Source organism: Polychytrium aggregatum (genome assembly GCF_025602895.1).
Source record: "Polychytrium aggregatum strain JEL109 chromosome Unknown BJ171scaffold_20, whole genome shotgun sequence".
Taxonomy (NCBI): domain Eukaryota; kingdom Fungi; phylum Chytridiomycota; class Chytridiomycetes; order Polychytriales; genus Polychytrium; species Polychytrium aggregatum.
This window is the reverse complement of record NW_026516222.1, coordinates 74,844-101,754: the sequence shown is the minus strand read 5'-3', so window position 1 is coordinate 101,754 and position 26,911 is coordinate 74,844. Positions and strand designations below refer to the sequence as shown.

At 58.9% G+C, this 26,911-nt stretch overlaps 8 protein-coding genes across 8 annotated transcripts; 2 read left to right on the top strand and 6 right to left on the bottom strand.

Moving 5' to 3' along the window:
• Window positions 1-352: 352 nt before the first annotated feature.
• BJ171DRAFT_582137 (uncharacterized protein) lies at window positions 353-904 on the bottom strand (the record flags this gene model as incomplete). Its single annotated transcript, XM_053114151.1, has 1 exon — window positions 353-904. One exon carries the CDS (start codon window positions 902-904, stop codon window positions 353-355), a length of 552 nt encoding a protein of 183 aa, XP_052966240.1.
• Window positions 905-1,113: 209 nt separating this feature from the next.
• BJ171DRAFT_582136 (uncharacterized protein) lies at window positions 1,114-4,535 on the bottom strand (the record flags this gene model as incomplete). Its single annotated transcript, XM_053114150.1, has 9 exons — window positions 1,114-1,463; window positions 1,583-1,719; window positions 1,804-2,687; window positions 2,803-2,872; window positions 2,983-3,201; window positions 3,286-3,317; window positions 4,032-4,139; window positions 4,211-4,319; window positions 4,408-4,535. 9 exons carry the CDS (start codon window positions 4,533-4,535, stop codon window positions 1,114-1,116), a joined length of 2,037 nt encoding a protein of 678 aa, XP_052966239.1.
• Window positions 4,536-5,249: 714 nt separating this feature from the next.
• Window positions 5,250-8,415, top strand: BJ171DRAFT_424424 (Sec1-like protein; the record flags this gene model as incomplete). Its single annotated transcript, XM_053107668.1, has 9 exons — window positions 5,250-5,413; window positions 5,578-5,668; window positions 5,757-5,879; window positions 6,052-6,501; window positions 6,597-6,690; window positions 6,936-7,023; window positions 7,128-7,317; window positions 7,433-7,611; window positions 7,863-8,415. 9 exons carry the CDS (start codon window positions 5,250-5,252, stop codon window positions 8,413-8,415), a joined length of 1,932 nt encoding a protein of 643 aa, XP_052966238.1.
• A 492-nt stretch (window positions 8,416-8,907) lies between these two features.
• BJ171DRAFT_119457 (uncharacterized protein) lies at window positions 8,908-12,696 on the bottom strand. Its single transcript, XM_053105538.1, has 11 exons — window positions 12,379-12,696; window positions 11,954-12,176; window positions 11,676-11,795; window positions 11,502-11,568; window positions 11,300-11,380; window positions 11,065-11,160; window positions 10,913-10,984; window positions 10,696-10,796; window positions 10,146-10,469; window positions 9,920-9,993; window positions 8,908-9,779 (listed from the first exon to the last, which is right to left on the bottom strand). The coding sequence occupies exons 1-11, from the start codon at window positions 12,585-12,587 to the stop codon at window positions 8,987-8,989; spliced, it is 2,160 nt and encodes a 719-aa protein (XP_052966237.1). The 5' UTR covers window positions 12,588-12,696; the 3' UTR covers window positions 8,908-8,986.
• Window positions 12,697-15,917: 3,221 nt separating this feature from the next.
• Window positions 15,918-16,256, bottom strand: BJ171DRAFT_398797 (uncharacterized protein; the record flags this gene model as incomplete). Its single annotated transcript, XM_053107196.1, has 1 exon — window positions 15,918-16,256. A coding segment is annotated over one exon (339 nt), but the record flags the coding sequence as incomplete, so codon positions are not given.
• A 1,242-nt stretch (window positions 16,257-17,498) lies between these two features.
• On the bottom strand, window positions 17,499-19,409 carry BJ171DRAFT_506263 (DNA-directed RNA polymerase). Its single transcript, XM_053111120.1, has 5 exons — window positions 19,025-19,409; window positions 18,750-18,762; window positions 18,405-18,494; window positions 18,055-18,229; window positions 17,499-17,810 (listed from the first exon to the last, which is right to left on the bottom strand). Exons 1-5 carry the CDS (start codon window positions 19,065-19,067, stop codon window positions 17,727-17,729), a joined length of 405 nt encoding a protein of 134 aa, XP_052966235.1. The 5' UTR covers window positions 19,068-19,409; the 3' UTR covers window positions 17,499-17,726.
• BJ171DRAFT_506261 (Mss4-like protein) lies at window positions 19,408-20,512 on the bottom strand. Its single transcript, XM_053111119.1, has one exon. The coding sequence runs from the start codon at window positions 20,356-20,358 to the stop codon at window positions 19,858-19,860; it is 501 nt and encodes a 166-aa protein (XP_052966234.1). The 5' UTR covers window positions 20,359-20,512; the 3' UTR covers window positions 19,408-19,857.
• Window positions 20,513-20,775: 263 nt separating this feature from the next.
• On the top strand, window positions 20,776-25,675 carry BJ171DRAFT_119421 (uncharacterized protein). The gene is made up of 6 exons (XM_053105537.1): window positions 20,776-20,850; window positions 21,616-22,233; window positions 22,386-22,650; window positions 22,847-23,300; window positions 23,530-25,447; window positions 25,642-25,675. Exons 1-6 carry the CDS (start codon window positions 20,841-20,843, stop codon window positions 25,656-25,658), a joined length of 3,282 nt encoding a protein of 1,093 aa, XP_052966233.1. The 5' UTR covers window positions 20,776-20,840; the 3' UTR covers window positions 25,659-25,675.
• Window positions 25,676-26,911: the final 1,236 nt, after the last annotated feature.

Genomic DNA, 26,911 nt, shown 5'->3' with positions numbered 1-26,911 from the left:
CTTTCCACTGAGCGGACCACGGCAGCCACGAAGATCGTCGCCGTCTTCAGCCAACCATTGCGTCTTCAGGCGGGACACTTCCGGATGATGTCGCTGTTTTTGCCAGTTGGAAACTGCGTCGCGAGTAGCGGCTGAGCGATGCAAAGCGCAATCAGGGCGAACGGCGAACGGCGAACGGATGTGTCAGTCGAGTTTTACGGGCGCTCCAGACAGAAAATGGGACGCCCTGCTTTGAGTCAGGGGTTTCATTTCCGGTCCTGAAGTCACCCGCCCATCGCTGCATTGCCAACTGCCGTTGAGTGGGGAATCACGACGTCAACGCGGCCCGCAACATGATCGATGTGTGCAGGTACTATATTTTTTTGGCAATGACTTTGAGCTCGACATTCCCACGGCACTGTCGATAGACAAACTGCCACTCCACCAGGTGAAGGAAATGCCCCAGCAGCAACAGAAAAGCAATCAGCTCACGGACGTAAATCTTGAGGTAGGGGCCCCACTCCAATAGCAGAATGTCGTTGTTTCGGTAGCGGTACAGCAGCATCGAGCATGCCGCTGTCAGCACAACGGTGTAGAGAAACAGGCCCACCACCCGATACACCAGGCTCGGCGTTGACCACAGCGTCTCAAGCCAGGGTACTTGTCGCTCGGTGATGGTGTATTGGTCGCCGCAGCGGGTGCAGTGACGGTACGCCCGGTTCGTCGTCAGTGTTGCCGACGGCAGCGCATTGATATAGCGATTCACGCAGCTCTGATGGACATACTGCAGATCGATATCTCTGCAACCGAGACAAGCTCGGATGAGCGGATCGTTCGCAGTCTCATGGGACTCCCAGCAGCACCAGCACCGTCCCTTGGGAGTCAGCGAGTTGATGAGCAAGTGGACTTCCTCTGAAGCGGGCATGGCGACGGTGGCTTGGTGACTTGGTGATGAGAGTGTCCTGGGGCAAAAGAGCGATCGACAATCTACGGCAGCGTCGACGGCTCCTGTCCTCGCCAGCTCCGTGCACCAGCTGTATTCCAGAAACTGCAGCATCCACGACAACATTGCCCTGGTCGAGCGAGCGGCTGTTTGTTTGCGACAGCGCGGGGCAGAGTGGCATTCCCACTCGATCACCGTTGAAAGGCGACTTTGCGAGGAGAGGTTGCTCGTGACGCCGAGGCCGGTAGCAGGGGCGCTATCGGCGCCCGAGATAGCAGCTTGGGTGCTGGGGAGTGCGTCGGAGCCGCTGGATCGGGGGCGCACGGCTGACTGAGATGATCTCCAGGGGGAGTCAGGGGCTTGAGGCTGTGGTGGCGCTTGAAGGCGATACCCCTGTCACTGTCCCTTGTTCCTTGTCCGGGATATGTCAGGGATCGATTCATGATCCTGGTCAGGGTCCGCAGGCTGTCGACGAGCCGCGTATCCCGCACACCGACACTTCCTGCTTGAAGCTGCATAAAGTTGATGTAGCCGACAAGGTCTGCGGCATGACAGAGATCAGCCAGTGAGGGACATGGCCATCCAACAACGAGGCCTCGTTCTGCCACCTGATGTGCAGCGCCAGCCCAAATCCAACGGACAGCATCAAGGAGGACATACCACTTCGAACAAATTCGTGGACCAGCTGGATCCTTCCGGCACCCGGGCTCTCGCCATGTGCGTCCCTCGGCAGCAACTTGGGCTTGATACCGAGACATCCTGCACTCCGGCTGGCTATCCTCTCTTCATCGACAGTGCTGAAGTCACAGGGTGTAAATCCCAACGACGATCTTGGGCGCTGCACTTGACGAGGCACATGTTGCAGATGGCCCTGCTCATACCCAACAAGATCCTGGATGATTGCCTCGTTGATCTGGCATAGACAGGTGAACAATGCCGTCTCCAGGGGTGACGACGTTGCCGCGAACTCGCTCTCCAAAACTTCAGCAGCAGGGGCCACCGATGCGCCAGCAATCGACAATGAGGATGTTGTAGAGGCTGCTATAGGGGGCAGAGGGGCGCCAAAGGCCAGTTGGGAGATTGTGGATCGCGAGGCAGACTCTGGTCGCCTTGGTAGCTGGTGCGAGGATGTATCAGCAGTGCTGGCATCTTGGCCCCGAAGAAGGTTTGGAGCGAGCAGTTCAAACGGCAGGCGGATTTTGGTCCACATGGACGGGTGACTGTAGTGCATAGAAAGAGTCTCCATAGAGCGCATCCGCAAGTCTGAGTACAAAGCAGCCGCGGAGCCAGCCGTATCGCCTTCGATCGCTTGACTTGTCATCGCAACGAGTGCACCGGAGAGCAGTCCGATGGCCTCTGCGTCGGTGTACGACGAATTGGAATGAACAATCATGTACTTTTGTGCCGTGTGCAGCACAAACACAGTCAGGGAATAGAACTCTGCATTGTTCCTAGGATGCAGGGTAAACGGAATTGAAATTGGCGATGCCGTTGATGTTGGATGCGTGTGCTTTTGATCTCTTGAGAGTGCGTTTTGCAGGGAATCGGCAAAGTCGAGATGTGTCTTTGAGCCGGTGAAACAGCGCTCAAACACGGAGCCGGCATATTCATAGAAAGCAGCAGCGTAATGCGAGAGAAGGAGATGCAGGCCCTCGCGGCTCATGAAATGCGACGTCAACGTTGCCTCACAGAACCCGATCAGATCGGGCGAGAGCAGTGCCCTCGCAGATATGACGAAGGGCGGCACTGGTGATATTTGCAAGCACTGGTCGTGTCGTGATATGTGCACATGGGTGTTATGGCTCCGCTGGCCGCATGTCGCCAATGACCGATGCGGCGGTGAGCAACAGGCAGAGTCGAGTGTCGGCGGCTGTCCATACCTTGGCCCTAGATTGATACACAACCTGCAGCAGCTCCAGATAGACGTGCTTGAGAATGCTTTGAGATGGTCTGCCACAGGACATGGCGACTAGCGTATCAACTCAACGGGTCACCCTTTGTTCGGCGCCCAAGCTTGGTCCTGCGACCAGAGAGTGCGGGCACTGTAAACAGCGACCCACCTTTCATTGATTGTTGACAGCACCAGCAGCACACTGCTGCCCATGCCATCGAGCTCAGCCAGTTGTCGATCCCGATCAAATGAGCGCTTGTCATTTGTTATCAGTCCGAACAGCTCATCGACTGACTTGGTGGAATCAGATGCACCAAGGGCTTGCGGCACTGCTCCGCCTTGAAGAACAACCAGCACGGCCGTACAGTACAGCTTCACGTCGTTCGGGCTGAGAGTCAAAACAAAGCATCAGAATCACACCGGATCGCCGACAGACCACCACCAGCAGCTCCGAGCGCTATGCCGTCCATACCAGGACTCGAGCTGTCGCCAAGCCATGAGCATCTTGGAGAGAAGTGTAACAGACATTCCTCTTCGCCAGACCGACGAGAAAAGGCATGACCAATGGAGTATCGACTCGGCCAGAAAGTCCTTGAACATCCTGATATGCAGATTGAGAGGCCACAAATTGCGATATCAATTAGCTTGTGGGCAATCTACGTCTGGGTCCCCGGCGTGCATGATCGCTGCCTCGCAGGGTCGCAAGCAAGCAAGCAAGCAAGCGCCTTGAGTCCGTCGACACGAACTGCCATAGTCCGATAGCAGGACGCTCACCTGGTCTCACCAAGCATATGGTTTTGGATCAAGCGGTGGCATCGCTTGCCGCTCGATAGCAAGCGTATGACAAGGTCCATGGCCTTGGTGCAGACGGATTGCCTTTCCTGGACTAGCTCGGTCACCAAGTGGTGCCGTGCACTGCATATAGACTCATCCAGAATTTCGCAAAGCAACGACAAGACGTCCCTGGGATGGCTCAGTATCAACAGGGCATTTCGCTGGTGCGGAAGCGGCGACAAGACGAGTTGTATACAGTCAATTTACCGCAAGGCCAGGGCTACAACGATGGTGCGGGCGTCATACTTTCCTCATCCAGTAGCACCGACCATCCAGCTTCATCTCTGCACACACTTCACGCGCGTCGCTCCATCATCTCAACGACTTTTTATCCGCCATGAATCGTCTGTCTGCACGATCAATGTCGCTGACCGCCCGGAATACCTGATAGATTGCGGCCCATTCATTTTCTCGTGTTGGTGATGCATCGCCGTCACTGTCGAGTCCTCCAGAGACGAACGACAGCAGACAATCCATGATATAGCTGATGGCCTGCAGCGTGGATCCAGTCAGCGGCGCTCATTATCTGATGGTGCTGGACGGGCCTCCTGCCGACTACGCACCTGGAGGTCTGGAAGGGTATTTGAATACTCCATCTGGAGAAAGAACGAATCCAGAACATCGAATTCTTTCTGGATGAGGATATATCGCACAACCACATCGTTTTTGGAGCTGTTGTGGCGGCGGAATCGGTTTGGGAGGTCAGATAACGGCGGAATCGAGCTGCGCTGGCTTGCCCGCTCAAACAGTGTATTCTCACCGCTGCGCCAGCAGGAAACTCAGGTGCACGTTCGATTCGACGTCGCCGGGATGGAACACACGACAATATTTGACAAAGTCTTTCAGGATGTGGTATCCCGTGTCTGCGGTAGTCAAGGCGTGTGCCATCGCCGCAGAGGATACTGCCGGGATCGGTGTTGCCTGCCGGGGTCAGACCAGAGGGAGCGCGATGATGCTGCGGCGTCGTTCCCCGGGCGGTTTTGCTGTCTGGATGTTGGCTGGTGGTGGTCTGATGCGCGGCTACTGCTCTCGTATCGGTGTCGTCCGTGCAGCCGGTGCGGCTGGCGATCAGGCGCCTGGAACAGGAGGCCCGATGTGCATCACGGCCGACGAGCGTGGGAACTGGCTCGCCAGGGCTGCCCAACCCTTGCCCTCGCCAACGAAGGGCTGCGGCTGCGCGAGATTCCGCCATCTCGCTTCCACTTGGCCAGGAGCCTGCTTCTGAGCCACCATCGACTGCTGGTCCAACGCAAGCAGGCACCCCCCCCAACACATCCGCAATCACAGCCGCTGCCGCCCTCGAGTTCCTGTCTTGCACCAAGTCTGCCCAGCATGGCCACAGCCTCTCTTCGGAAAAGACAGCGAGGTAAATCCAGCATCTTGTTATGACACTTGCGGCCAAAGCCGATCGAGGAGGAAACGTCTCCACCAGACCTCCCATATGCGTCTGTCTCTGCAGGCGCCGCCATCCATGCTGCTCAAGAGGCACCGAGTCGATGTGAATAGCAGAGACATGCTGCAATCAACCCTCTTCCCCCGCAGCGTCCGCGGTCGCTTACTCTCTCGCCGCCTGCGGTCCTCGCCGCAGATGCTATCGTCAGCATGCTCAACTTGAACTCTCCCGTCCCTGCGGACAACGAATCGCCCGGCATCGCTGCTACTGATCCCGTGTGGAAGGTCCTGATCTACGACCAGCTCGGCCAAGACATCATCTCTCCGCTCATCAAAGTCAGCGATCTCCGCGAGAACGGCGTCACTGTCCATATGTATGTGTCCTGGAGTCACATGCATCAGCGGATCGGAAAGCGAAGGAGTGCAAGTGCACTTTGGCATAACGGACTGGCTGCTGACCGATACTGTGTTCGTGCTGGTCCCCGTCCTCGCTTCTCGCCCTCGCTTTCTCGTCCTGTCCCCGCTTCCCTGCCTCTAGGCCGTTGTTTAGCGATCGTCAGCCGATTCCGGATGTCCCAGCGATCTACTTTCTCCAACCGACCGAGGAAAACGTTCGGCGTCTTGGCGAAGTGAGTCATGTTTCCGCTGCCCGACTCAAATATGATGCGCGGCCGGCCTGCAGCCTCTCTGACGCATCGGGTTGCCGTGTTACTGCAGGACTTTGCCAAGCATCTGTACGAGTATTACTATATCAACTTTTCCTCAAGTCTGCCTCGTCCGCTGCTCGAGGAGCTTGCCCAAGCAGCAGTGAACGCCAATGTTGCCCCACAAATCTCACAGGTACGAGCACTGCGTCTGTGGACTGGAGCTGGTCAGTGACCAGCCCGACTGCTGGCTCTATCGGATCTATCTTGACGCCTCCCTTCGTCACGCCACCGCATCATCGCCCTGGACTCGCACGGTCCTGCCGGTCGTGCGGCAATCCGATGCAATCTCCATCGCCATCGACCAGGTCTACGATCAATATCTCAACTATGTTTGTCTGGAGAGCAATCTGTTCACCCTCAACATGGGCGAGTCCTATCGCCTTCTAAATGACCCCACAACATCGGATTCGCAGATCGAGCGGATGGTCGATACCATATCCAGCTCGCTGTTCTCGGTCCTGGTCACCCGGGATGTCATCCCCATCATACGCTGTCAAAGGGGCACGGCGGCCGAGATGGTGGCCGCAAAGCTCGACAGCCGGTTGCGCGACCATGCTCTGAACTCGCGCAGCCATGTCTCTCTCGATTCGGGGTCGTCCCAGCTCAGCAACCTCACACGGCCTGTGCTGATTCTCCTCGACCGCAACATGGATATGTCGACCATGCTGACGCACACCTGGACATATGCGCCGCTGCTCCATGACCTGCTTGACATGAAGCTGAATCGCATCGTCCTGACCACGGCAAGTATGGGGGTCTTTGCGAGCTAGGAACGACCCTGCGTGTTGGTTTCCGAGAAAACCCGGCCATTGGTCGCTGACGATGAGGCTTCTGCTCTCCCTAGACCGAGCCAACCGGAAAGACGCTGCAAAAGAAGGTGGACATCGATGTCGGTGACTTTTTCTGGGCTAAACACGCAGCAAACCCATTCCCAACCGTCGCAGGTACTGCTCGTTGCCGTTCAAAGCTGGCCCGTTGCTTTCATGGCCACTGACAGTAGGGTGCATGTCCGAGCCGGAAAGTCTCCGGTGCATGTCCGAGCCAAAGTGCTACCAGCACAGCCTCTCCAACCAACTCCAAATCCCATCAGCATGTCGTGCCTTTGCCGCCACGATATCAAGCAGGGATGCATCTTGGCCCGGCCACACGCGCCTACGTTGCTGACTACAGACTCTCGTTGGTCTCGCAGAGGACGTCGATGTGGAAATCAACAAATACAAAAAGGACGTGGAGGAGCTGACCCACGGCAACGGAACCCTCGAGGACATTGATCCAAAGTGTGTACCCTTGTCCGGCTGCAAATCGGATGCCCTCAAGCCGCTGAATGTCGAATGCCGCGGCACAGGAGAGCTAATATGCGACTTTGCGGGGGGGGCGACAGCAACCTTGGTGCTACTCAGGACCTCAAGGCAGCCATCTCTGCCCTTCCGAAGCTGACGGAGCGCAAGCGTATTCTGGATCTCCACACCGAAGTGGCCACTGCGTTGTTCAAGCTGATTGAGCAGCGGCAGCTGGATGTGTTCTTCTCGATGGAGGAATACATCGGCAAGCAGGCAAGTTACGAATGTCCCGTGGTGAAATCACTGCGATAGTCGCCTGGCGGAATACTGTCGGCGATTGCGGTTGAGCGTGGAACGGATGCTGACCGCGTCAATACGATCGGCTGTCTCCATATCTGCACACCAGACCAAGACCACGATTCTGGACACCATCAAGGACCTGAACAAATCGGCAGAGGACAAGCTGCGGCTGTTTTTGATCTACTATCTCTATGTCGATGATATCTCCAAGGAAGACATGGCCGAGTTCGAGCAGGCCCTCCAAGGCGCCGGCTGTGGGCTGGATGCCGTGCAGTACGTCAAAAAGTAAGCAGGAGATCCGGATCCAATGTTGCAGGTCATCAGCCGTGCGGTTGTCCGGACAGGCCGCTGCGATGCGTGAGCCTCCGCATCGTGCAATCTGGCGGATGCTCTGGCCCATCCCCGCGTTTTAAGTACCTCGATTACCTCGCCGCTTCTCTGTCGCTCTGCGTGTGGTTGACTGGCACTTTTTGCACACGTGCGAGGTGCTACTGCCGCCAACTCGGACGCTGATGTCGCTTGGCTGATTATTGCAGGGTCCGCTCTTTCAACAAAATGACCGCAGCATCCTCTAGCGTTGCGACCCCCTCGACTTCGAGTGATATCTTTGGCAAAATCACCTCGATCGGTCAGCGTGTGATCAAGGACGCCGGCGTTGGAGGAGGACTCGAGAACCTGCTCTCGGGCGTCAAGAGTCTTCCCAATCTTCTCCCATCTCGCAAGAACATCCCCGCGATCCGTATCGTGGATGGACTCATGGAGGGAACCGGGCCTGAACACGACGAGTATCTCTATTTCGACCCCAAGGCCGGACGAGGTGCTGGCGGCGGCCGACCGCCCAAGAGTACAGTCGGCTTCCAGGAGGCTGTCGTGTTTGTCATTGGCGGCGGCAACTATCTCGAGTACGGCAGTTTGTTGGAATACTCACAGGTGAGCCCAGCCCACAAGTGCCCCAGGGGCATCGAAGGATGTGCTTATCGACGAGTGCGGATCAGTTGCCAAAGGGAATGGTGGGGTGGGTGGCTGCAGTGGATGCGCTTTGCCTCGCGATGGCAATCGGTCTTGTTATCGGTCTTGCTATCGCCATGACTACTACCGGCGCGATCGCTGGAGGTTTCGCTGTTTCTCGTGCGTGATCCGAGCTGGAGAGGCGCTTTCGGATATTGACGGCGTACTTTGTCTCCCCGCACCCCTGATGGCGTGAATTCTCTGAGCAGCGCAACTCGCAGCGCAAGAAGATCTCCTATGGCGCGACCGAGATTGTGACGGCCAAGAGTTTTGTGTCGCAGCTCGAGGTCCTTGGCTCAAAGTGATGAGACCGGCCGGGCCCTGCAAATACCGACACAGGGCTTGCAGCTCAACCGTACTTGACAAGATGTGTTGTCACATCGTAGCCTCGGACACATGCAATCTCGATCCCTGCTTGTCACGCTGCCAGTCCCCTGTAAGCCCACACGCTCTGCACACGGACCCGTTCTACAGCGCGCAACAGCCCGAAACAAGCCAGCCTCTCCCTGCAGTCCTTGACCAATATAGAGCAAGTTCCGTCTGAACTGAGAGTAGAAAAGGAGAGGCGGTGAAAAGGCGCAGTGCCGATTATGCAACACCTCTATTACAATTCTTCCAGCCTGCTCTTGCGATCCACTCCGCCGTCTCAGTCTCACGCTTCGTTCCGCCGCTTGCGAGGGTTCGGAGGCAGGAACGGCGGGCTGATGGTGGTCGAGGCTGGTTGGGCGACAAAATTCATCCCGTAGATGCGGCCGGAAAAGTCGCCAGGAGTTCCGTCGCCAGAGTGCTGCCTTTGTTCCCTCAGGAAGCCAGCCGACCGGTACCACCAAAGCAGACTGCCTTCGTGGCCACATTCGTGCTTGATCTCGTCGTCGGTCTGGCGCATAAGGCTGTAGCTTGGTGGCTCAACGATCAGGTACGAGGTGAGGCGGCGGCTGCCTGCTGGGTCGGGCAACCGCCCCATTTGCGGCGAGTTGCGACCGCTGCTCTGAGACGGCGGTGTCGAGCCAGTGCCAGTGTCAACAGACGGCTCTGTTGCTGCTGCACCGGCCAGCGACCGCTTCTTGTTTCGGGGGACAAGAAGCCGCCGGCCTGTTGGTGCTGTAATATCAGGACTCGAGTGGCTGGCACCACCACCGGCACCACCACCGGCGCCTGTCACGGCTATGGGGATTGACACTTGGTGCTCGTCATTGAGCTGCAACTCGCTGCGTTCGCGAAGGTTCATCGAATTGTATCGATCCACCTGCTCCCAGGCGGCGTCCTTGTCGGGCTCGCTGTTGCTGGGCTTTTGGGGATGGTCGCTGGGAAGGTCGGTTTGGTCGTACTTTGGGAATACACGGCAGAGCTCGCTGTGGAGCGAGACGTGCCTCGGAAGAGACCTGTCCGAATAGCGCTCGACGAATTGATGGATCTCAATCTTGGCCTGGGTGTAATACCTGCGCCTGGGATTCGCATGCGCCCGCGAAAGGGGCGTGGGACGAGGAAAGTTGCGTTGCTTGTTAATCCAGATGGCACCCGCAGCATATATCAATATAGCCAACAATGACGCCTCCACAGGCCAGAGTCGCCCTCGAATCGCTACCTCTCGTACGGATCAAAGATCTTTGGGAAGAGCTTTGCATCGGTTGGCTTTGTCTTGGCAAGCTCAGCGAGGGCCTGCACGTTGCGACAGGAAGGCAGGAACGATCCCGCAGGATGGTGAGCTTTGTGCCGACTCGCAGCACCAGCATATCCACATGGTGCAATGGCATCAGACACGTTCAGGAGCGTGTGCGCTCTCGTGGACAGTTCCTCTGACGATTGCGTACCTGCTTCGCCTTGGCTAGGGTCTCCTCCGAAACGGCAGTCTCTCTGAATACACTCAGGATCGGAGCCACAGACACGCGAAAGATCTCAAATTCATCGGACCGGAAGAAGCTGGTCTTGCCCTGGGACAAGCCAAGCGACCGGGAACGCCATTCGACCATCTTGTCGGTGGGTGCGCGCTGCTTCAGTGCAAATACGGGCACTCGCGCACGGAGGATGTCGGGGGCGAACTTGAGAGCCTCGAAGGTGGTTAGATTGTGTCTTGGGTGGCTGCCGCGACCGGTGTGGGTCTGTGCGCCGTTGGCAAGGATCAGCTCCTTGATATCCTGTGATGGGACAAACACGGCTGTTTGTGAATCTAGATGCCACGGGATGACTGGTGGCTCCCACAATTGCGACATCATGTGCCAGTCCGGGAGCGAGGCGGGGCGGGGCAGCGGGCGCTGCATTGCTACATTGCTGCATCCATGGCCACAGGCTGCAGTCGGTCCGGAGTCGAGGCGATATCGCAAAGATGGTGGCTGGTGGAGGTTATCGTACAGAATCACAAACCTTCTTGTGGGCCACATGGCAATCCGAGGGCGGAATAGTTTGCGGGTTCACCCGAGCCTCTCCGAGCTTGAGCACATCGACATGGTGGAGGGCCAGGGCTCCTGGAAGCGACGAGCATGAATGGAAAGGTAATGGCCAAATAGATGTAAGCGGCGGACATATCCGCCCGTTTGTGCTTCGGCTTAGCGACCCAAGCTTGAAGCACCAGAGCGCTTACCTCGATGGTTCGTTATGATAAACGGGTGGTGTAACTCAGAGTCCGGATCGATTCCATAGACGCATGTCTCACCTGATATGGGGCCGGCGCTGGATCAGTACGGCGTGAGATGGTGCCAAATTTGCAGCCCGGGTGCTGGCGCGCGCACTCACCGTCACGGAGTGGAATGTGTGAGGATGCTGCCTCTGGCGATGAAAGCTGGCGTCCCACCACCGTTACTTCCATCGGGCGACCCGTGGCTTGGAAACCTGCAATGCAGTTGTTTTAAAATCAGCGACAGTGGACGGCGAGTTGGACAGGGCCACGGACACAGTATCAGATAGAGTACCGAGGCAGCAGCGGATTGCTTGGGCAAACATTGCTGGGAGCGACGTGTGGTTCACTCACGTCTCTCAGGGCCACTGTTGCCAACAAAGACAAGGGTGCGGGTCTGGGAACTGGCGGTCTGCTTGTTCAAATCGACCGTGACTGTGCGCCAAGTGTCCAGTGGAATCAGTCAGAGCGGATCGAGCGGATCGAGCGGATCGAGCGGTACGGCATGAAACTCTCAGCGCCATATGCTCATGCCACGGTCCGAGCGGGCCCTTACCCCAGAGCGCATTGTGGCCAGCTTGAGAAGGTATGAACAGGAGTGGGTCGCTCCGCTGGTGCTTTCTCTGTTGGTGCATCACATATGGTTGTTTAGTGGAAAGGCAAGGGGTGGAGTGAGTGCGCTTGCACATGCTTTCGATGAGAAATAGGAGCCAGCACAGCCGAATCTTACCGTTTTGTCGATGATCACCAACTGCTCCAAGCCCAAGCGTCTCAGTGCCAGCTGCTTCATCGTGAGTGGCAGATCCGCCGCGCTCGTGAATGTACTGGAGATGCTTATATAGTGCGAGCCCTGTAGGTTGAGCGGGTAGGAGGGAGAAGGGCTGGTTGGTTCCGTAATGTCTTGGTACTGCCAGGTAACTAGACGAGCCGAGCCACAGGACGAGCCGAGCCACAGGGCATATCGACAAACAGACATCCCGTATGATCACTGGACAGGACGACGCTCACCTTGGTGTCTGTCGTCTGCACGCGGCTTGCGTCAGGGCGGCTCTTCTGGAACTCAATCTTGTCATGAAACTCACGTTGCCCGACAGAGATCGAGCTATTCAACAGCCTCACCAGTTCCAACTGGATGTCGCTTGGATCGAGCGACGCGGGCAGCTCAGCCAGTCTCAAGGCTTCTGAAATGATCGGCCGGAGGTCGTAACTTGCACCAGATGCAAGGCAGTACCTGGATGCGCATGCAACCTCAGCATTAGCGGCAATAGTGCCATGACAGACGCAACCACTCCGACGACGGCGGTGCTGTCAATGCGGTGTTTTGTCCAGATGCGATCGCTTCCAACGAGCCCGATCCAGCATGTCGAAGATGCCAAGATGGGATGGGTTCCCCATAGATCCACAAAGGCAAGGAGCCGCGCCCAGATACGGACATGAATTGGGTGCCTTCGGGAATCGAGGATGCCGATGCCTGGCTATCACACAGAACGGCGACAACTCGAAGGGACGCTGCTGGGCTCGCCGCACTGCCCGCAGGCAGCTCTTTGAGAGACTCGAAGGCATGGCGGAAGGCTTGGAGGAGTCGCTGCTGGACGTGGGCATCGTTGAGGTGGAATTTTGCCTGGGCCAACCCGGCCCGCATCTAAGTCAGATGGCAGGGATCCCAGGAAAGGTGGTTGAGAGCGAGCATCGATTGACACAGCGTCAGCGTCGTGTTGAACCGTTTGCCGACGCATGGGCTGGAGATGAGCGAGCGAGAACAAAGCCGCTTTCTGGTTGCGAAGGCCTGATAATAGGTGCATTGGCAGTGGCCGGAAACGAGACAGATGGGCATGGCAGAAAGCAGGAAAACAGGGGGGGGGGAAGCAAGGAACACAGGGAAGCAAGCGATCTTCACCTTGGTAACGTCCGGCTCGTTCTTGCACCAGCCGGGCAGCGGTGGCGGATCGATTCTCGGGCTCTTGGCGACCATCAAAGATACCTGGCCGTGATTTGCAGCGGATTTTGCAATAGTGCCGATGGTGAGAGGACCGAGCGGATATCGATTATTCGCTATGAGATGCCGACCCACAATGTTCAGCGCATATACAACGAGGCTCATTCGCTGGTCGTCGGGGTCGCTGATGGGATCGCCGCTTGCAGGACACAACAAGCGGCCTGAGAGGGGGGGGAGAGATGCATACCCAATTGTCGGGCTTCAAAACAAGCATCTGGGCATATTCAAAGAAGCTCTCGACCATGGCGCTGAGAATCCAAGGGTAAGATGCAGAATCAAGCCAGAGGACCGTCAGCGGATCAGGGCGGCGAGGTGTTTGGCGGATAGACGGCTGATTCTGTCCGCTTCGGCATGTCGAATGAATCGACTTACGACCAGACGTGGTGTTTTGGTAGCGATGCCTCGGCTGTGGGTTGTGAGGAAGTGCAGGGAGCCATGTTAGCAAGTGCAGAGGTGATGTGTGTCTGCAACGAGCAGCAGAGCAAGCCATGCCATCGAGACCTTTGTTGACGACCATGAACACATCCTTATGTGAATCGAGGAGGAAAACGGTCCTGGAGCCTGCGGCCATCTGGGATAGCGTCAAGATCTGGAGTGAATGTGGCCGATATGGAGGAGGGGAGGATGGCGGGGAAAACAAGCTGATGCAGAGATCAGGGCAGAGAGCCACGCGGGCAGCAGGCCAGATTGATCTCAAACGGCTGCCTCTCTTGCACAGGACGGGATCGACATTCCCCGATCACCAACGCTGCGTTTTGCAGAGTCCTCACGGCTCTTGGCTGATGGTGAATTGGGCCAGTCCAACCAACGTTCAAGTCCGCGAGTAACAAGAAACGACGAGTGATGCTCAAAACACAATGTATTACGATGTCGGGCCAACGAGCCGGGGACGCCACCAGCAGCAACTTGCCACTTGCTGTGGACAGGCCGCTGCGGCTGAGTGCAACGGGACAAATGTACAAAATGGGGAAGGGTGAAGAAGCCGGCCGCAACCAAACAGAGTCGGGCGAGCTCAGTTCAGTTCAGTCTCGTGCTGGAGTGCCTAATAACGCCGGGCAAAGCAGAAGGTCTTGTGGTTGTCGACGGCCTTGACACACTGGTCGGCGGCGTTGTCGACGGCGTTCATGCAGGCGACGGCGCGATCAGAACCACCACCCTGGCAGAACAGCTTCTTGAGCTCAGCGCGGAGGTGGGCGCACTTGGTATAGGTGGAGGCAGCTGAAGCAGGTCGGATGAAGATATCGGTGAGCAAGCTGGGTCAGAGAAGCAGCCGAATATGCAAGCCAGAAAGGGATATGGTTCGGCCAGCCTTTGGTGATACTTACAGAAGCCGCTCTCGCAGCTATCGTCGGAGTCCGAGCCCTCGACGGCAGCAGAGGACTTCCAGGAAGGCTTGGCACACTTGCCCTTGGTGCAAACAAGATCGTCGGAGCAGTCGTGCTCGTTGCTGCACGAGGCACCCTCGCAGTGGCCCTTCCAGGAGCAGTAGTCGTCCTTCTTGGCGCACTTGCCCTTGGTGCAGATCAGCTCGCCGGAGCAGTCGTTGTAGTTGTCGCACGAGGCACCCTCGCAGTGGCCGGGCCAGGCGCAGCTGGAGCTGTGCGAGCCCTCGATGGCAGCAGAGGACTTCCAGGAAGGCTTGGCGCACTTGCCCTTGGTGCAAACAAGATCGTCGGAGCAGTCGTGCTCGTTGCTGCACGAGGCACCCTCGCAGTGGCCCTTCCAGGAGCAGTAGTCGTCCTTCTTGGCGCACTTGCCCTTGGAGCAGATCAGCTCGCCGGAGCAGTCGTTGTAGTTGTCGCACGAGGCACCCTCGCAGTGGCCGGGCCAGGCGCAGCTGGAGCTGTGTGAGCCCTCGACGGCAGCAGAGGACTTCCAGGAAGGCTTGGCACACTTGCCCTTGGTGCAAACAAGATCGTCGGAGCAGTCGTGCTCGTTGCTGCAAGAAGCACCCTCGCAGTGGCCCTTCCAGGAGCAGTAGTCGTCCTTCTTGGCGCACTTGCCCTTGGAGCAGATCAGCTCGCCGGAGCAGTCGTTGTAGTTGTCGCACGAGGCACCCTCGCAGTGGCCGGGCCAGGCGCAGCTGGAGCTGTGCGAGCCCTCGATGGCAGCAGAGGACTTCCAGGAAGGCTTGGCGCACTTGCCCTTGGTGCAAACAAGATCGTCGGAGCAGTCGTGCTCGTTGCTGCACGAGGCACCCTCGCAGTGGCCCTTCCAGGAGCAGTAGTCGTCCTTCTTGGCGCACTTGCCCTTGGTGCAGATCAGCTCGCCGGAGCAGTCGTTGTAGTTGTCGCACGAGGCACCCTCGCAGTGGCCGGGCCAGGCGCAGCTGGAGCTGTGCGAGCCCTCGATGGCAGCAGAGGACTTCCAGGAAGGCTTGGCGCACTTGCCCTTGGTGCAAACAAGATCGTCGGAGCAGTCGTGCTCGTTGCTGCACGAGGCACCCTCGCAGTGGCCCTTCCAGGAGCAGTAGTCGTCCTTCTTGGCGCACTTGCCCTTGGAGCAGATCAGCTCGCCGGAGCAGTCGTTGTAGTTGTCGCACGAGGCACCCTCGCAGTGGCCGGGCCAGGCGCAGCTGGAGCTGTGTGAGCCCTCGACGGCAGCAGAGGACTTCCAGGAAGGCTTGGCACACTTGCCCTTGGTGCAAACAAGATCGTCGGAGCAGTCGTGCTCGTTGCTGCAAGAAGCACCCTCGCAGTGGCCCTTCCAGGAGCAGTAGTCGTCCTTCTTGGCGCACTTGCCCTTGGAGCAGATCAGCTCGCCGGAGCAGTCGTTGTAGTTGTCGCACGAGGCACCCTCGCAGTGGCCGGGCCAGGCGCAGCTGGAGCTGTGTGAGCCCTCGATGGCAGCAGAGGACTTCCAGGAAGGCTTGGCGCACTTGCCCTTGGTGCAGACGAGATCATCGGAGCAGTCGTGCTCGTTGCTGCAAGAAGCACCCTCGCAGTGGCCCTTCCAGGAGCAGTAGTCGTCCTTCTTGGCGCACTTGCCCTTGGTGCAGATCAGCTCGCCGGAGCAGTCGTTGTAGTTGCTGCACGAGGCACCCTCGCAATGGCCGGGCCAGGCGCAGCTGGAGCTGTGTGAGCCCTCGATGGCAGCAGAGGACTTCCAGGAAGGCTTGGCGCACTTGCCCTTGGTGCAGACGAGATCATCGGAGCAGTCGTGCTCGTTGCTGCAAGAAGCACCCTCGCAGTGGCCCTTCCAGGAGCAGTAGTCGTCCTTCTTGGCGCACTTGCCCTTGGTGCAGATCAGCTCGCCGGAGCAGTCGTTGTAGTTGCTGCACGAGGCACCCTCGCAATGGCCGGGCCAGGAGCAGCTGGAGCTGTGCGAGTCGAGCTGGGAAAGATCAAAGAAGGGGGCAGCGCGAGCAACGGCGAGGAAGGCAGCGGCCGAGACGCAGATGAGCACGGTGGACTTCATGGTGACGGAGGCGTGCGGAAAAGAGAAAGTTGGGATATGGGTGGCCGAAGAAGGCTGGAGCGGTGCTGGAGCGGGTTCGGCTGTGGAGTGCGGATGGTGGCCGACGTTTCCGGGCTGGCGTGGGTGCTTTTATAGGAGCGGCGACAGGCGATATGGTGGCTGAGCAAGCACCGCCCCTGATCTGGCATGGAACGCGTCGGCGTGACAGCGGGCGGCGTGACCATGGCGGGCAAGCGAGCCGGCGGCGCTGCAGGCCGGGTTGGATGCAACGGGAGACAGCGACTGGCACAGTGGCAAGAGCAGAGACTGTGGACGCAATAGCCAAGACAAGACAAGATCATGCCAAGGCCGCACTGTCAGAGTCGACAGTCCGCGCAGTCTCTGTCGATACAGACAGCACGGCGCGTGCATCCCCGCCCCCACCGCCGGTCCCCGGTCCCCGCTCCGCACCCCACAGCAACCCCACCCCGCCGACCCCACGCTGTATGGACTCTTGGCTGTCTCGAGCAAGCCGCCGGCCCGGCGCCCCACGCACACACACACCGCCGTCCCTGTCCGGCCCCGGCCTGTGGCGCCCCTGCCACCGCCACCGTTGCGAGCTTACTCGCTGGATCAACATGGGTGCTGCTTGCCTGCTTGCTTGCCCGGCCAGATGCTGCTGCTTGCCCGGCCACAACATGGCCTCGCCTCCCTGGGCCCAGTCCTGCCGGCGCGGTGGTCCTGCGGCATTCATGTCGCTGCCCTGGAGAGCCGATCACAAGGGCGCGCAAGCCGGGAATAGCTCGACTTGGCTGGGTCCGGCTGGGATTGGGATTGGGATTGGGATGGTTCGTGGATGTGCGGCCACCCGCCAACGGCTGTCTGTGGTGCACCCGACAGTCCCGCTCATTGACCGCTGATGAGACAATGCCAAGGGATGAGTCGAATATCATGGGACAGTCCATATTGAAGCGCGACACTGTACCAATGTCGGTGTCGATCGATCGCCTGGCTGGGTGCTGTTGATCAATCTGCTGGATGAATGCCGCCCACAGCGGGGTGTGCGATATGGCCCAATATCGGCGTGCTTGTGTCCGAAAGAGGCAATGCTGATATTGAGGATCACCGCCACCCCACATCCACCAGGCGGATCGTGGGACATGCTGGTTTCGTTTGGCTCTCCGTCGTCGTCGTCGTCGTCGTCGCCTCGCTCCGTCTCCGCTGGCTGCTCCGTTCCAGGCCCGCTTGGAACCGCCGCCGACTCACCACCAGACCAAGCGGACGAGCATTCCATTCCGTGCACAAGCAGCCATATGTATTGGCGTCGTAGATGCAACCAGCCGCGAGCTTGACTCGGTCTCGTATCTACCGGGCTTGGCCCAGCCCGGCTCAAAAGTTCCGGTCGACGTTGCTGCTATAGCGCAGATCTCCAAAATCGTTGGTCTGGGACATGCCGTGGAGCGTAAGCTCGTTCTGGGATCCGGAGCCAAGACGGAGTCAGTCATTTGAAGGACGCCAGGCAGATCGCCCAAGCAGGTTCGTTGCCAAGTGGATCGCTGCAGATGCTCAACAAGACCGCCATCTCGATCGAAACAGGGTCTCCGAGGGCTTCTGAGCGACAGCGAATCGGGTCGGAGTATATGTGTGTGCAGTGCGGGAGGAAATGACGATGCTCCAGACGGTTTGGATGCATGGGTATGGGCGATTTTGTACGAACCTCAAATTTGGTCTTGATCGAGTTGATCTCGGTCTCCAGGTTGCGGAACTCTTGCCGCAGGACATCCAGCGGGCTCGTGTCGGGTGTGGTCTGGATTTTCAGCACAAAGTTGTGTTCGAGGGGATGCGGGATCTTGTATCCCGCAAACAGCACCTTGGGGTTCTTCAGTAGCTGCCTGCAATGTCATCGGCCAAAAGATGCGGCGGTCAGGATCGTCGCTCCGGCAACGGTCGACATGTCGCAACGATCGCATGAGCGAGAGTCCCGATTGCTCTGTGGTCAGCCTTCCTGCTTCATGAGCAAGGCGACTGCATCAATCCAGTGGCTTGGTCACCCTTGCGTGTGCTTACATGCGGATGAGATTCCCTATCGTGTGATCTTCTCGCAAGAAAGTGAATGTGGCGACATTGGGGAACTTGGTGTCATTGACCATGGATACCCTTGGGTTGCAGATCAGGCAGCCGTCCAAAGTGGGGTTGTAGTGAGCAAGTTGGGGGGTATCCGAGGTCGCGGCAAGAAACGATCGCTGTCAGTGATCTAGTCAAATCCCCATCTGATCGGCCTCCCTCCCCTTCCATGAACGGGCGTCACTGTTCTCACTCGCTGGGGCTGAGTCCCATCCGGAGATCGTCGGGCAGCGGCCACAGATCTGACAACCACCATCGTTGCTGTCCAAGTCCGTCAATCATGCATACTTTTTCTCGCCATCTGAATGATGAGAAGTAGAGCAGTCCAGATGGCGCCGTCCCGAGTAATTGTCAGATCCGATGTCGTTGTGATGAATCGTGGATGAATCGTGGATGGATCGTGGATGGATCGTGGATGGGTTATAGAGGTTAGGCTGAACTCTGGGCAACCCATCTCGCTCCCACCGTTCGATGAGGCTGTCGATCGTGTATCGACACCAGCATCGGCACAGCATCGCTGCACGAGATCGGCATCGCCAGCGCCATGGGTCCGCCTGCGTTACCAGGAATCAAAAAGAGCTCGTGCCGATCCGGAGCATTGGACATTTTCGGGGAAGTCTCAGGCGTTGAGCCGGATGGGAGGGAAGAGGGGAGATGGAATGCCGGGCGATCAACGAGCAGGAATGTGCGGATGCGGCAACGGTTGGGCAATAGCCGTGGCGATGGGGGCGATTTTCTTTCTGTTCCGCAGCGACCGTGGGGCGTATGAGGACGGCTGTCCAAATCCAGGAGTCAAGCGATGACTAAGGCCAGAGTCGTGCTTGGAGATGGGGGGAATCGGGTTGGATGCGAGAGAAGCCTTCGTCGTTTGCAATGCAAGCGAGCGACCAAATCTCACCCGAGCGAGAGCAAAAACACGCTCTCGGATGGCGAGAGCACCGAGCGAGGGCTTCTCGTGGATGTGAAGGGCCTCTGCCATCGCCTCCACTGTTGTCTCGACCAGAGCGATACCCGGGCACCAGCGAATGATCTGAAGGGTCAAGACGAGTGTTTGTATCGTGACCGCTTGGCCCTCGACCATCGATCAGACGCATGAGAAGCAGTTGGATGCATGAAAAGCGATCAGACGCGAGATCTCCTCGCCCGTTCGAGCCGTGGCTAGCAGACCGATTGAATATATTGCCAGTCGTGCGGACGCAGAGGAGACTGGAAAATCAAAGGAAATATATCAAGAAAAGCAAGAGAGAGACGCGAACGAGGGCACATATTGAGAAGATAGAGTGCATATTGAGAAGATCAAGTGCATGTTGGGATTGCAAATCGAGAGCAAGTGCAGCACCACATGGATCGTGGTGTTCCCGGGACAAAACTGCAGAGACTCAGCGGAGCCACTCCCTCAGTTCTCTCCGGGGAACTCGTCAAACTTGGGCAAGCCGTCGTTCGCGGCAGACTCGGTGATGCGGAACTTGTACATCACATGGCCCTGGGGCTGGAATTTGGGGCGGATCTCGGGCGCGAGCACTCCCGACATGACCGAGACGACGCCGTGCAGAAACGAGTCCGGGTTGTTGGCGGAGGGCCGGCCGCGACCGCCGAGGTTGGTGCCGCATCTCTTGCAGTGGATACGCGAAAGGAAGGTGCTGGTGTGGTAGATGCCAAGGACGCTCGAGTTGGACTCGTCCGAGTCCTCCGGCAGGGGTGGGTTGAAGGTGATGGCGCCATTGCGGAAGCCGATCGAGTGCACAAAGGGTGCGCCCGAGATCCTCTGGCAGATGGTGCAGTGACAGTACATGTTCCAGGCGCAGTTGGCGGCGTCCATGTCGTTGATGTGGAAGGTGACGGCCTTGCAGAAGCAGCTGCCGTGAGCGAGGGGATGGGAGCGGGCGGGAGACGACATGGCGGTGGCGAGTACAAAGGGGCCGGATGGAGGGCGGGATTGCGGATGGGATCGATGGCGGATGGGATCGATGGCGGATGGGATCGATGGCGGAAAGCGAAGAGAGGACGACTTATATCACCCCGATGTGCGAGGGCACTCGGCGGGCGCGGCGTGGGCCGTCGCTGGGCCCGTGGGAACGCAGTCGCTGCGAGGACGGGCACGGCGCCCCGGCGCAGGGTTGCACGGGCTGGCTGCACACGTGGGCGGCGCAGGCAGGTCACGTTGGCGCCACGCGCACCCGTGACCGAGAGCGACGGCAGCGAGGGCAGCGAGGGCAGCGAGGGCCGCTCTCGGCGAGGCGACAAGCGGCTGCGCACGTGCTCTCGCCCAAAGGCGTTTGCATTGTGGTCCTGACGCAGAGCTGCCTCTCGAGCTGCCTCTCGTCCCCACACGCCTGATTCCACACCGGCTTTTTGCCCTCCCCGCCGTTCTCTCCAGGAATGAAACCAGGTATTCTTTGCGGGCCTTCTCCCCTTGCTCGGTCCCCTTGCAGCCCTTGCAGCCCTTGCGGCCGTGCGGGGGCGTCCTCTCTCCCGTCTGCCTCGGCTCGTCGTCCGGCTGCTGCGGGCATGCTGCTGCCGTTCGTCGCCGCCGTCGCCGCCGTCGCCGCCGTCGCCGCCTTGCCCTGCTGCCGGAGGTGGTGGTGCAGCCGTCATGCGTCTCAGGCTGGGACTCGGGCTCGGGTCTTGGCTGGATCTCCTGGCTCATGACCTGGTCTGTGGCCGTCATCGACTGGCGCCGTCCCGTTCGAGCCGGCTTCGGTCTCTGGCGTTCGTGGCTGGATATGCCGTCGAGGCAGCGCAATTGCTTTCTCGATCGTCCTCTGCCCCTGGTCGGCTCGGGCTCGGGCTCGGGCTCGGGCTCGGGCTCGGGCTCGGGCTCGCAGCGCATGACAGCCACAGATCCTTCTCCCCACCCCCAAAAGCAGATGCATTAATGCTGGCATTTTGCCGACCGACCCCCCAACGAGCGCTTGGCAGCGATCTCGTATTCTGCCAGATCTCTGGCTGGGTCGCATTGCTGCATTTGCTGCATTTCCTACGTGGCACCCAGCAACCAACCATCTCCCCTGACTTGCTTCATCCACTCTCTCTCTCTCTCCGACTCTGCATTTGGGCCAATTCCTCTGTATTGCATCGATCCCTCCGATCCTTCCATACGGCTTCGCTTCCCCTCGGCCATCGACACGGCTGCCATTTCACCGCGGCCGCACAGTCGATCCTGCTGGTGATGCCCGTCCACCCATAAAGATCTCGATCAAGTTCAAATCGACATCGTCGCCATCGTCGTCGTCGTCCTCGCCGCTGCAGCTCCCGAAAAAGCCAACCAGCCTCAAATCCCTCGCCAGCAATGGCGACACGGATCCGGCCGAGCTTGCTCCCGATTGGTCTGCGTCGTTACCATCCAAGCCCTCAAAGTCGTCCTCCGAGACCCCAAAGATCAAACTCAACCTCAAGTCATATGCTGTCTCGGATGCCTCCAAGAGAACGCCACAGGCTCCTGTAGATCGATCGCGGCCAGGATCTCGGACGGACGATCGGCCTGCGGGGGCTGTCCCGCACCACGGCCGCTTGGAGGAGGAGGACCAAGTTGTGAGCGACGTCGAGGAAAGCGGCAGTCAGCCCATTTCGAGATACGACTCGCGGCAGCAGTACTCCTCGAAAGGACTGGATCGAGGGCCCAAGCCCTCACGCGAATCGTCGCTGGCCTCCCTCGTCGAGACCCAGAGCCCAGCACCCGACACGCCCTTGACTCACAGCCATCATCTGTCGCAACAAGATATGGAATCGGACTCGGAGCTCGACATCGACGAGGACGACGATGATGTAAAGGGTACGCTCTTCACTCCTCCCCCCCCCAGAGCCCTATACTTCCGTGGCCATCTTTCCCGACACAAGTCTCTCTCGGCACAAGTCTTGCTATTGCTCCATGTCCATTACCACCATCCCGCCGCGTTGCTCACTTTGCCTCGGCCTTTCTTCCAGCAGACTTGGGACGTACCATCGTGCATTACTCGGAGGGCGACCTTGCAAGCGACGCCGGAATCGACAGCCAGTCCATAAGCGACCTTCCCGACGACCTTGCCAATCCAGACTCGAAACGGAATCGCCCTCGCCGCGTTCGGGGCAAGTTTGCATCCAAGCCCAAGAAGAGGGCCGCTCCTGGCAGCACTGGAACCGGTGGAGCCGTCAAGCCCAAGAAAAAGGGACTCTACGCTGCCCTCGAGAAGATCGCTGCTTCGCTAAGGAGGTGGGTGCTGGCCTGGCAACCTCATCGACGGTGCCACTATGTTGGTTTGGTGCCTTCATCAGCTTCATCATGCTGTTGGTTTGGCAGCCCCATCAGTTGGTCGGCCGCAATGCCGAGCGATCATGCGCGCTTCACTTACTTGCGTATGTGTCGGCCTCTCCTTCCTTACGGCGTTCTCCGTCGCCTCTCTTCACAGCCGTGATCAATACGGATTCTTTCTCGAGCCTGTCGACACCACGATCGTGGAGGACTACCTGACTGTCGTCGACACACCCATGGATCTGGGAACCATGACCAACAAAGTCACCGAGCACGTCTACAGGACGATCGATGAGTTCCAGGCCGACTTTGCGCTTGTGGTCAAGAACGCAAAGACATACAACGCACCAGATACTCTTTATTGGAAAGCAGCCGATCGCCTTGAGTATTTCGGAACCAAGCTCATCGAGAACCATCGACCAAGCATCGTCGACGAAATGACGCGCGAAGAGCTCGTCGCTTGCGGGCTTCTCCCAAGCAGCGCCTATTCGGTCGGCCCCGACGCCCTCAAGTCCCTGCTTGCAAGCCGGACCTCCGATGCAGACCTGGACACGATGATGGCAGAGCTGGGCAGCGCTACGGGCGCCAATGAAAGCGTGGATGGACAGGAGGTACGTTTGGTGATAGCTGGCATTGGCTATGCTTTGCTCAAGTGCGTGGTGATCATGGTGGCATGTGCGTCCTGCCGTACCGCCCCTTGGGCTAGATTAGTGCGGCACCACGATTCCGGGCAGCTCAGCCGAAGCTCCCGTGAGTGTGCTGATCTGAACAGGCCATTGAGGCGATAACTCACCCTTTTCTGGTTGGGTTGGTTGCCCTCGGTCCTTCTCCCTCCATCAGGCTGATGGAAAGAAAAAAAAGCCCATGAAGAGCACCTTCCGCCAGACAATATTGGAGGGCATGCGCCAACGACTGCGATGCGATGGCAGCGCCATACTGCCTCCAAAGAGTGCGGGTGTCCCGCCGCCGTACCAGAAGTTGCAGGCCACCACCCACTTTGAGAGCTTCATGAGCTACGAGCAGCCCGCCCATGTCTATCTGCACGATCCCGAACAGCCTTTGCGGCATCAAAGCCCGTGGCCTACACTCAGCGAGAAAGAGGCGGCCAAGCGCTCGCTGCTGCCCTCTGGCCCGGAGACACAAGTAGACCCCTTTGTCGTGGCGGTGTATGGCGATCAGCTGGGCCAAGCATATGTCTCCAGCCTCGAAGACTTTACTCGGGATCTGCCAGTGGCGGGCAGGCTCTATGCCCGCAAGCTGGTCAATCGCCTCACCAAAGGAGCTCATGATCTTGCTCATCACGCCCACCAGCTGAAGCGCCGTCGAGACGCAGGGTCAACCTATGCGACTGGGGTCAAGGCGGGGCACACGGTGCACACCAAGACCGACGTCGCTGAAGCTGCGACCACCGGTCCAAAGATGATCCCGGCTCGCGCGCCATCGAACCCCAACTCTGATGCTGTCATGGACATTGACCAAGGGCCTGCCTCTACCCTTGCCCGAGACGCTCCTCAGGCCGGCCAAGGTGGATCGGGCGCCAGTCAAGCCGATGGCACCGAGGGATGCCCGGTCGTCAAACTGGAGCCGTCTGTCGAGATCAAGCGGCAAGACGAGGATGCCAGTGACGCAGATCGGCGGCCAGCCAAGAAACCGCGACTGGACCAGGCTCTCGACTCGGCAGCGGAGGCGCTTGTCATCGACACAGAGTTTGGTCCGATCGACCTCGAGCGGGCCCTCGCAGATTATCTCGTCAGCGAGCAGCGGCTGATACACCAATGTGACCTGGAGCACTGGCGCCGCGAAGGCATCGACGTTACGCCGCTCATTGTCCCGCCGAGCACCCCGATCAAATCCAACATCATGAACGACACCAACTATGCGCGGGAGCTGACCGGCAACGACCTGGCCACGCTGTTGCTTGGCAACAAGAAGGACTTTGAGGTCATTTTCAAGGCCGTGTCGGGGCGCCAGAACAACTCGGGTGGCACGGGTCCCAAATCTGCCCAGCCAAAGCTCTCGTCGCTGGCCCAGATCGCTCCGCTCCCTGGCTCCGCACTTGCCCCCGTCATCCAGACCGAAGACGAGCGCATCCTCCAGGAGCGCATCCGCCATCGCCTGCTGCTGCTGGCACAGAAGCTGCCGCCTTCCGAGTTTTCCAACAAGCTCTATGGGGCACCAGCCATCGGCACAAGCATGACCTCGCCTACGGCCAAGGATCCTGGAAGCCCTGTCAGCCTGGCCACCGGTGGCCAACGCACAGGCACCAAGTCCACCCCACTCTCTAGTCTGATCACCAAAACCCATTTGCCTGTGTCGGCGCCTGGCGGACGGGCCGGGACAGCCGCCGCGAGCCCGTACGGCTCATCCTTTCAACTCAAGAACCTGTCTCAGCCAACGGTGTCGATACCCACCTCTACATCCACTTCCGCCTCCACCACTGCAGCAGCATCGATGGGCGCAGGGACCGCACCTACGTATCCCAAGGCTGGCCCGGCGATAGCGCGCTCCGACGGCAATGCAAACCTCGTGTACGCCCTGTCAGCGGCCGGTCAGACGCCATCTAAACCCCACATCGCCCAGACCCAACCCTCGCACCAACCGCAAATGCAGCCACAGCACTCGCACCCGCAGCCTCAACAGCAACAGCTCAAGGTGCAGCAGCAGCAACAGCCGCAACAGTCGCTGACACAGCCACTTTTGCAGTCGCTGCAGAGCCAACTGCAGTCCCAGCTCTCGGCGCAAGCCACTCCCTCGTCAGGTCAGGCGCAAGCGTACCCGTACGGCTACCCCCTGTCCACCACTTCGCTGTCAACTCTCGGTTTGTCCAGCGCATCATCCATCCTCGCCAACTCAACGCTGGCAACCGCCCTTCGAACCACCGCGCCGCTGACGACTGGGACGCTTCCGTCGACACTCATGAACTCTGCTGCCTCCACTGCTGCTGCCCAAAAGCTCAAGAGCGCGGCTGAAGCATCCTTCTCGCTCCAGCCACAGGCCCTGGCCTACCTTGCAACAAACCCGCTACTCTCTAGCCTGTCCACAACAGGCGCGCTTGCCGGCGCCTTTCCAAACTCTGCTGCTCTGCTCAACATCTCCCAAGGCGGGGTCAGTGCCGCATCACCGACCAGTGCTACCACAGCAACCGCAAATGCGGCAAACTTTACATTTTCGTTTGCCCCAGGCGGCATCTCAAATCACCCGGGCTCGCTCGGACTCCCCACGGCGCTGTCCACTTCATCAGCTGGCGTCGCTGCCGCTCCCTCGATCGCAGCTGCAGGCTTGCCCTCGACTACTCCCTCAGGCACGGTGTCCGCCACCCTCCCAAGCCAGCAGTCCCTCGCTGGATACCCGATCCACCCTGGCGTTTCGACCCTGTTCAGCGCAGCGGGTCGCTCATTGACCCAGACGGCATCGACTGGCTCTGTCCCGGCGGCGTCCGACTCGATCATTAGCGCTGCGGCCTCGATGCTCAATGCCATGGCTCCCGGTACTGGTACCGGCACCGGCACAACAGCAGCCAGTTCGAGCACTGCCAATGCGTCACTTTCGTCCCCCCTCAACACCAACTTCCTGATGCCCACCTGGGGGCTCTATCCTCCTGCACATAATCCTGCCGCCCTCACTCCTTCGCTTTTGAACTCGACCATGCTCCAAGGATACCAGCAGCAACTCACTCGACAGTATCTGTTGCATTATCAGCAGCAGCAGCAGCAACAACAACAACAACAACAACAACAACAACAACAACAGCAACAGCAACAGCAGCAACAACAACAACAACAACAACAACAACAACAACAACAGCAACAGCAACAGCAGCAGCAGCAACAGCAGCAACAGCAACAACAGCAACAGCAGCAACAGCAACAGCAGCAAAAGGCGCAGGCAGCTTCTATCGCCACCACGACCGCTGCCAAGGGCACCGCATCCCACAGCCTCGCTGCGGTCATGGCAGCCCGGACCGCCGCCAAAGGACCATCGGGACAAGCGAGTACCGCCAATGCGCTGAGCGGCCTGCCCTTCAGCACGAGCCTGTCGCCCGCCCAAATTCAGGCCCTCAAGACCGCCGGTATCCCCGTCTCACATGGCACCAAGCAGGCTGTGTCCCTGTCGGGCATCAGCACGCTCCCTAATTCTACTGTCGGATCAAGCGTGTCCAACTTGGCGTCGTTGCCTGGAATGCTTCAAGCCCTGTCTGGATCTACGGCGCAGCCGACATCTG

Coding starts and splice junctions, on each gene's coding strand:
- BJ171DRAFT_119457 (XM_053105538.1), bottom strand. CDS start 12,587: ATGCGGGCCGGGTTGGCCCAGGCAAAATTCCACCTCAACGATGCCCAC. Junction 11,796..11,953: donor TGCAGACGACAGACACCAAG/GTGAGCGTCGTC, acceptor CTCAACCTACAG/GGCTCGCACTATATAAGCAT. Junction 10,470..10,695: donor GCCATGTGGCCCACAAGAAG/GTTTGTGATTCT, acceptor GTCCCATCACAG/GATATCAAGGAGCTGATCCT.
- BJ171DRAFT_506263 (XM_053111120.1), bottom strand. CDS start 19,067: ATGTCCAATGCTCCGGATCGGCACGAGCTCTTTTTGATTCCTG. Junction 18,230..18,404: donor ATAGGGAATCTCATCCGCAT/GTAAGCACACGC, acceptor ATGACATTGCAG/GCAGCTACTGAAGAACCCCA. Junction 17,811..18,054: donor CGATCAAGACCAAATTTGAG/GTTCGTACAAAA, acceptor TCCGGATCCCAG/AACGAGCTTACGCTCCACGG.
- BJ171DRAFT_506261 (XM_053111119.1), bottom strand. CDS start 20,358: ATGTCGTCTCCCGCCCGCTCCCATCCCCTCGCTCACGGCAGCTGCTTC.
- BJ171DRAFT_119421 (XM_053105537.1), top strand. Junction 22,234..22,385: donor GGACGACGATGATGTAAAGG/GTACGCTCTTCA, acceptor CCTTTCTTCCAG/CAGACTTGGGACGTACCATC. Junction 22,651..22,846: donor ATCGCTGCTTCGCTAAGGAG/GTGGGTGCTGGC, acceptor CTCTCTTCACAG/CCGTGATCAATACGGATTCT.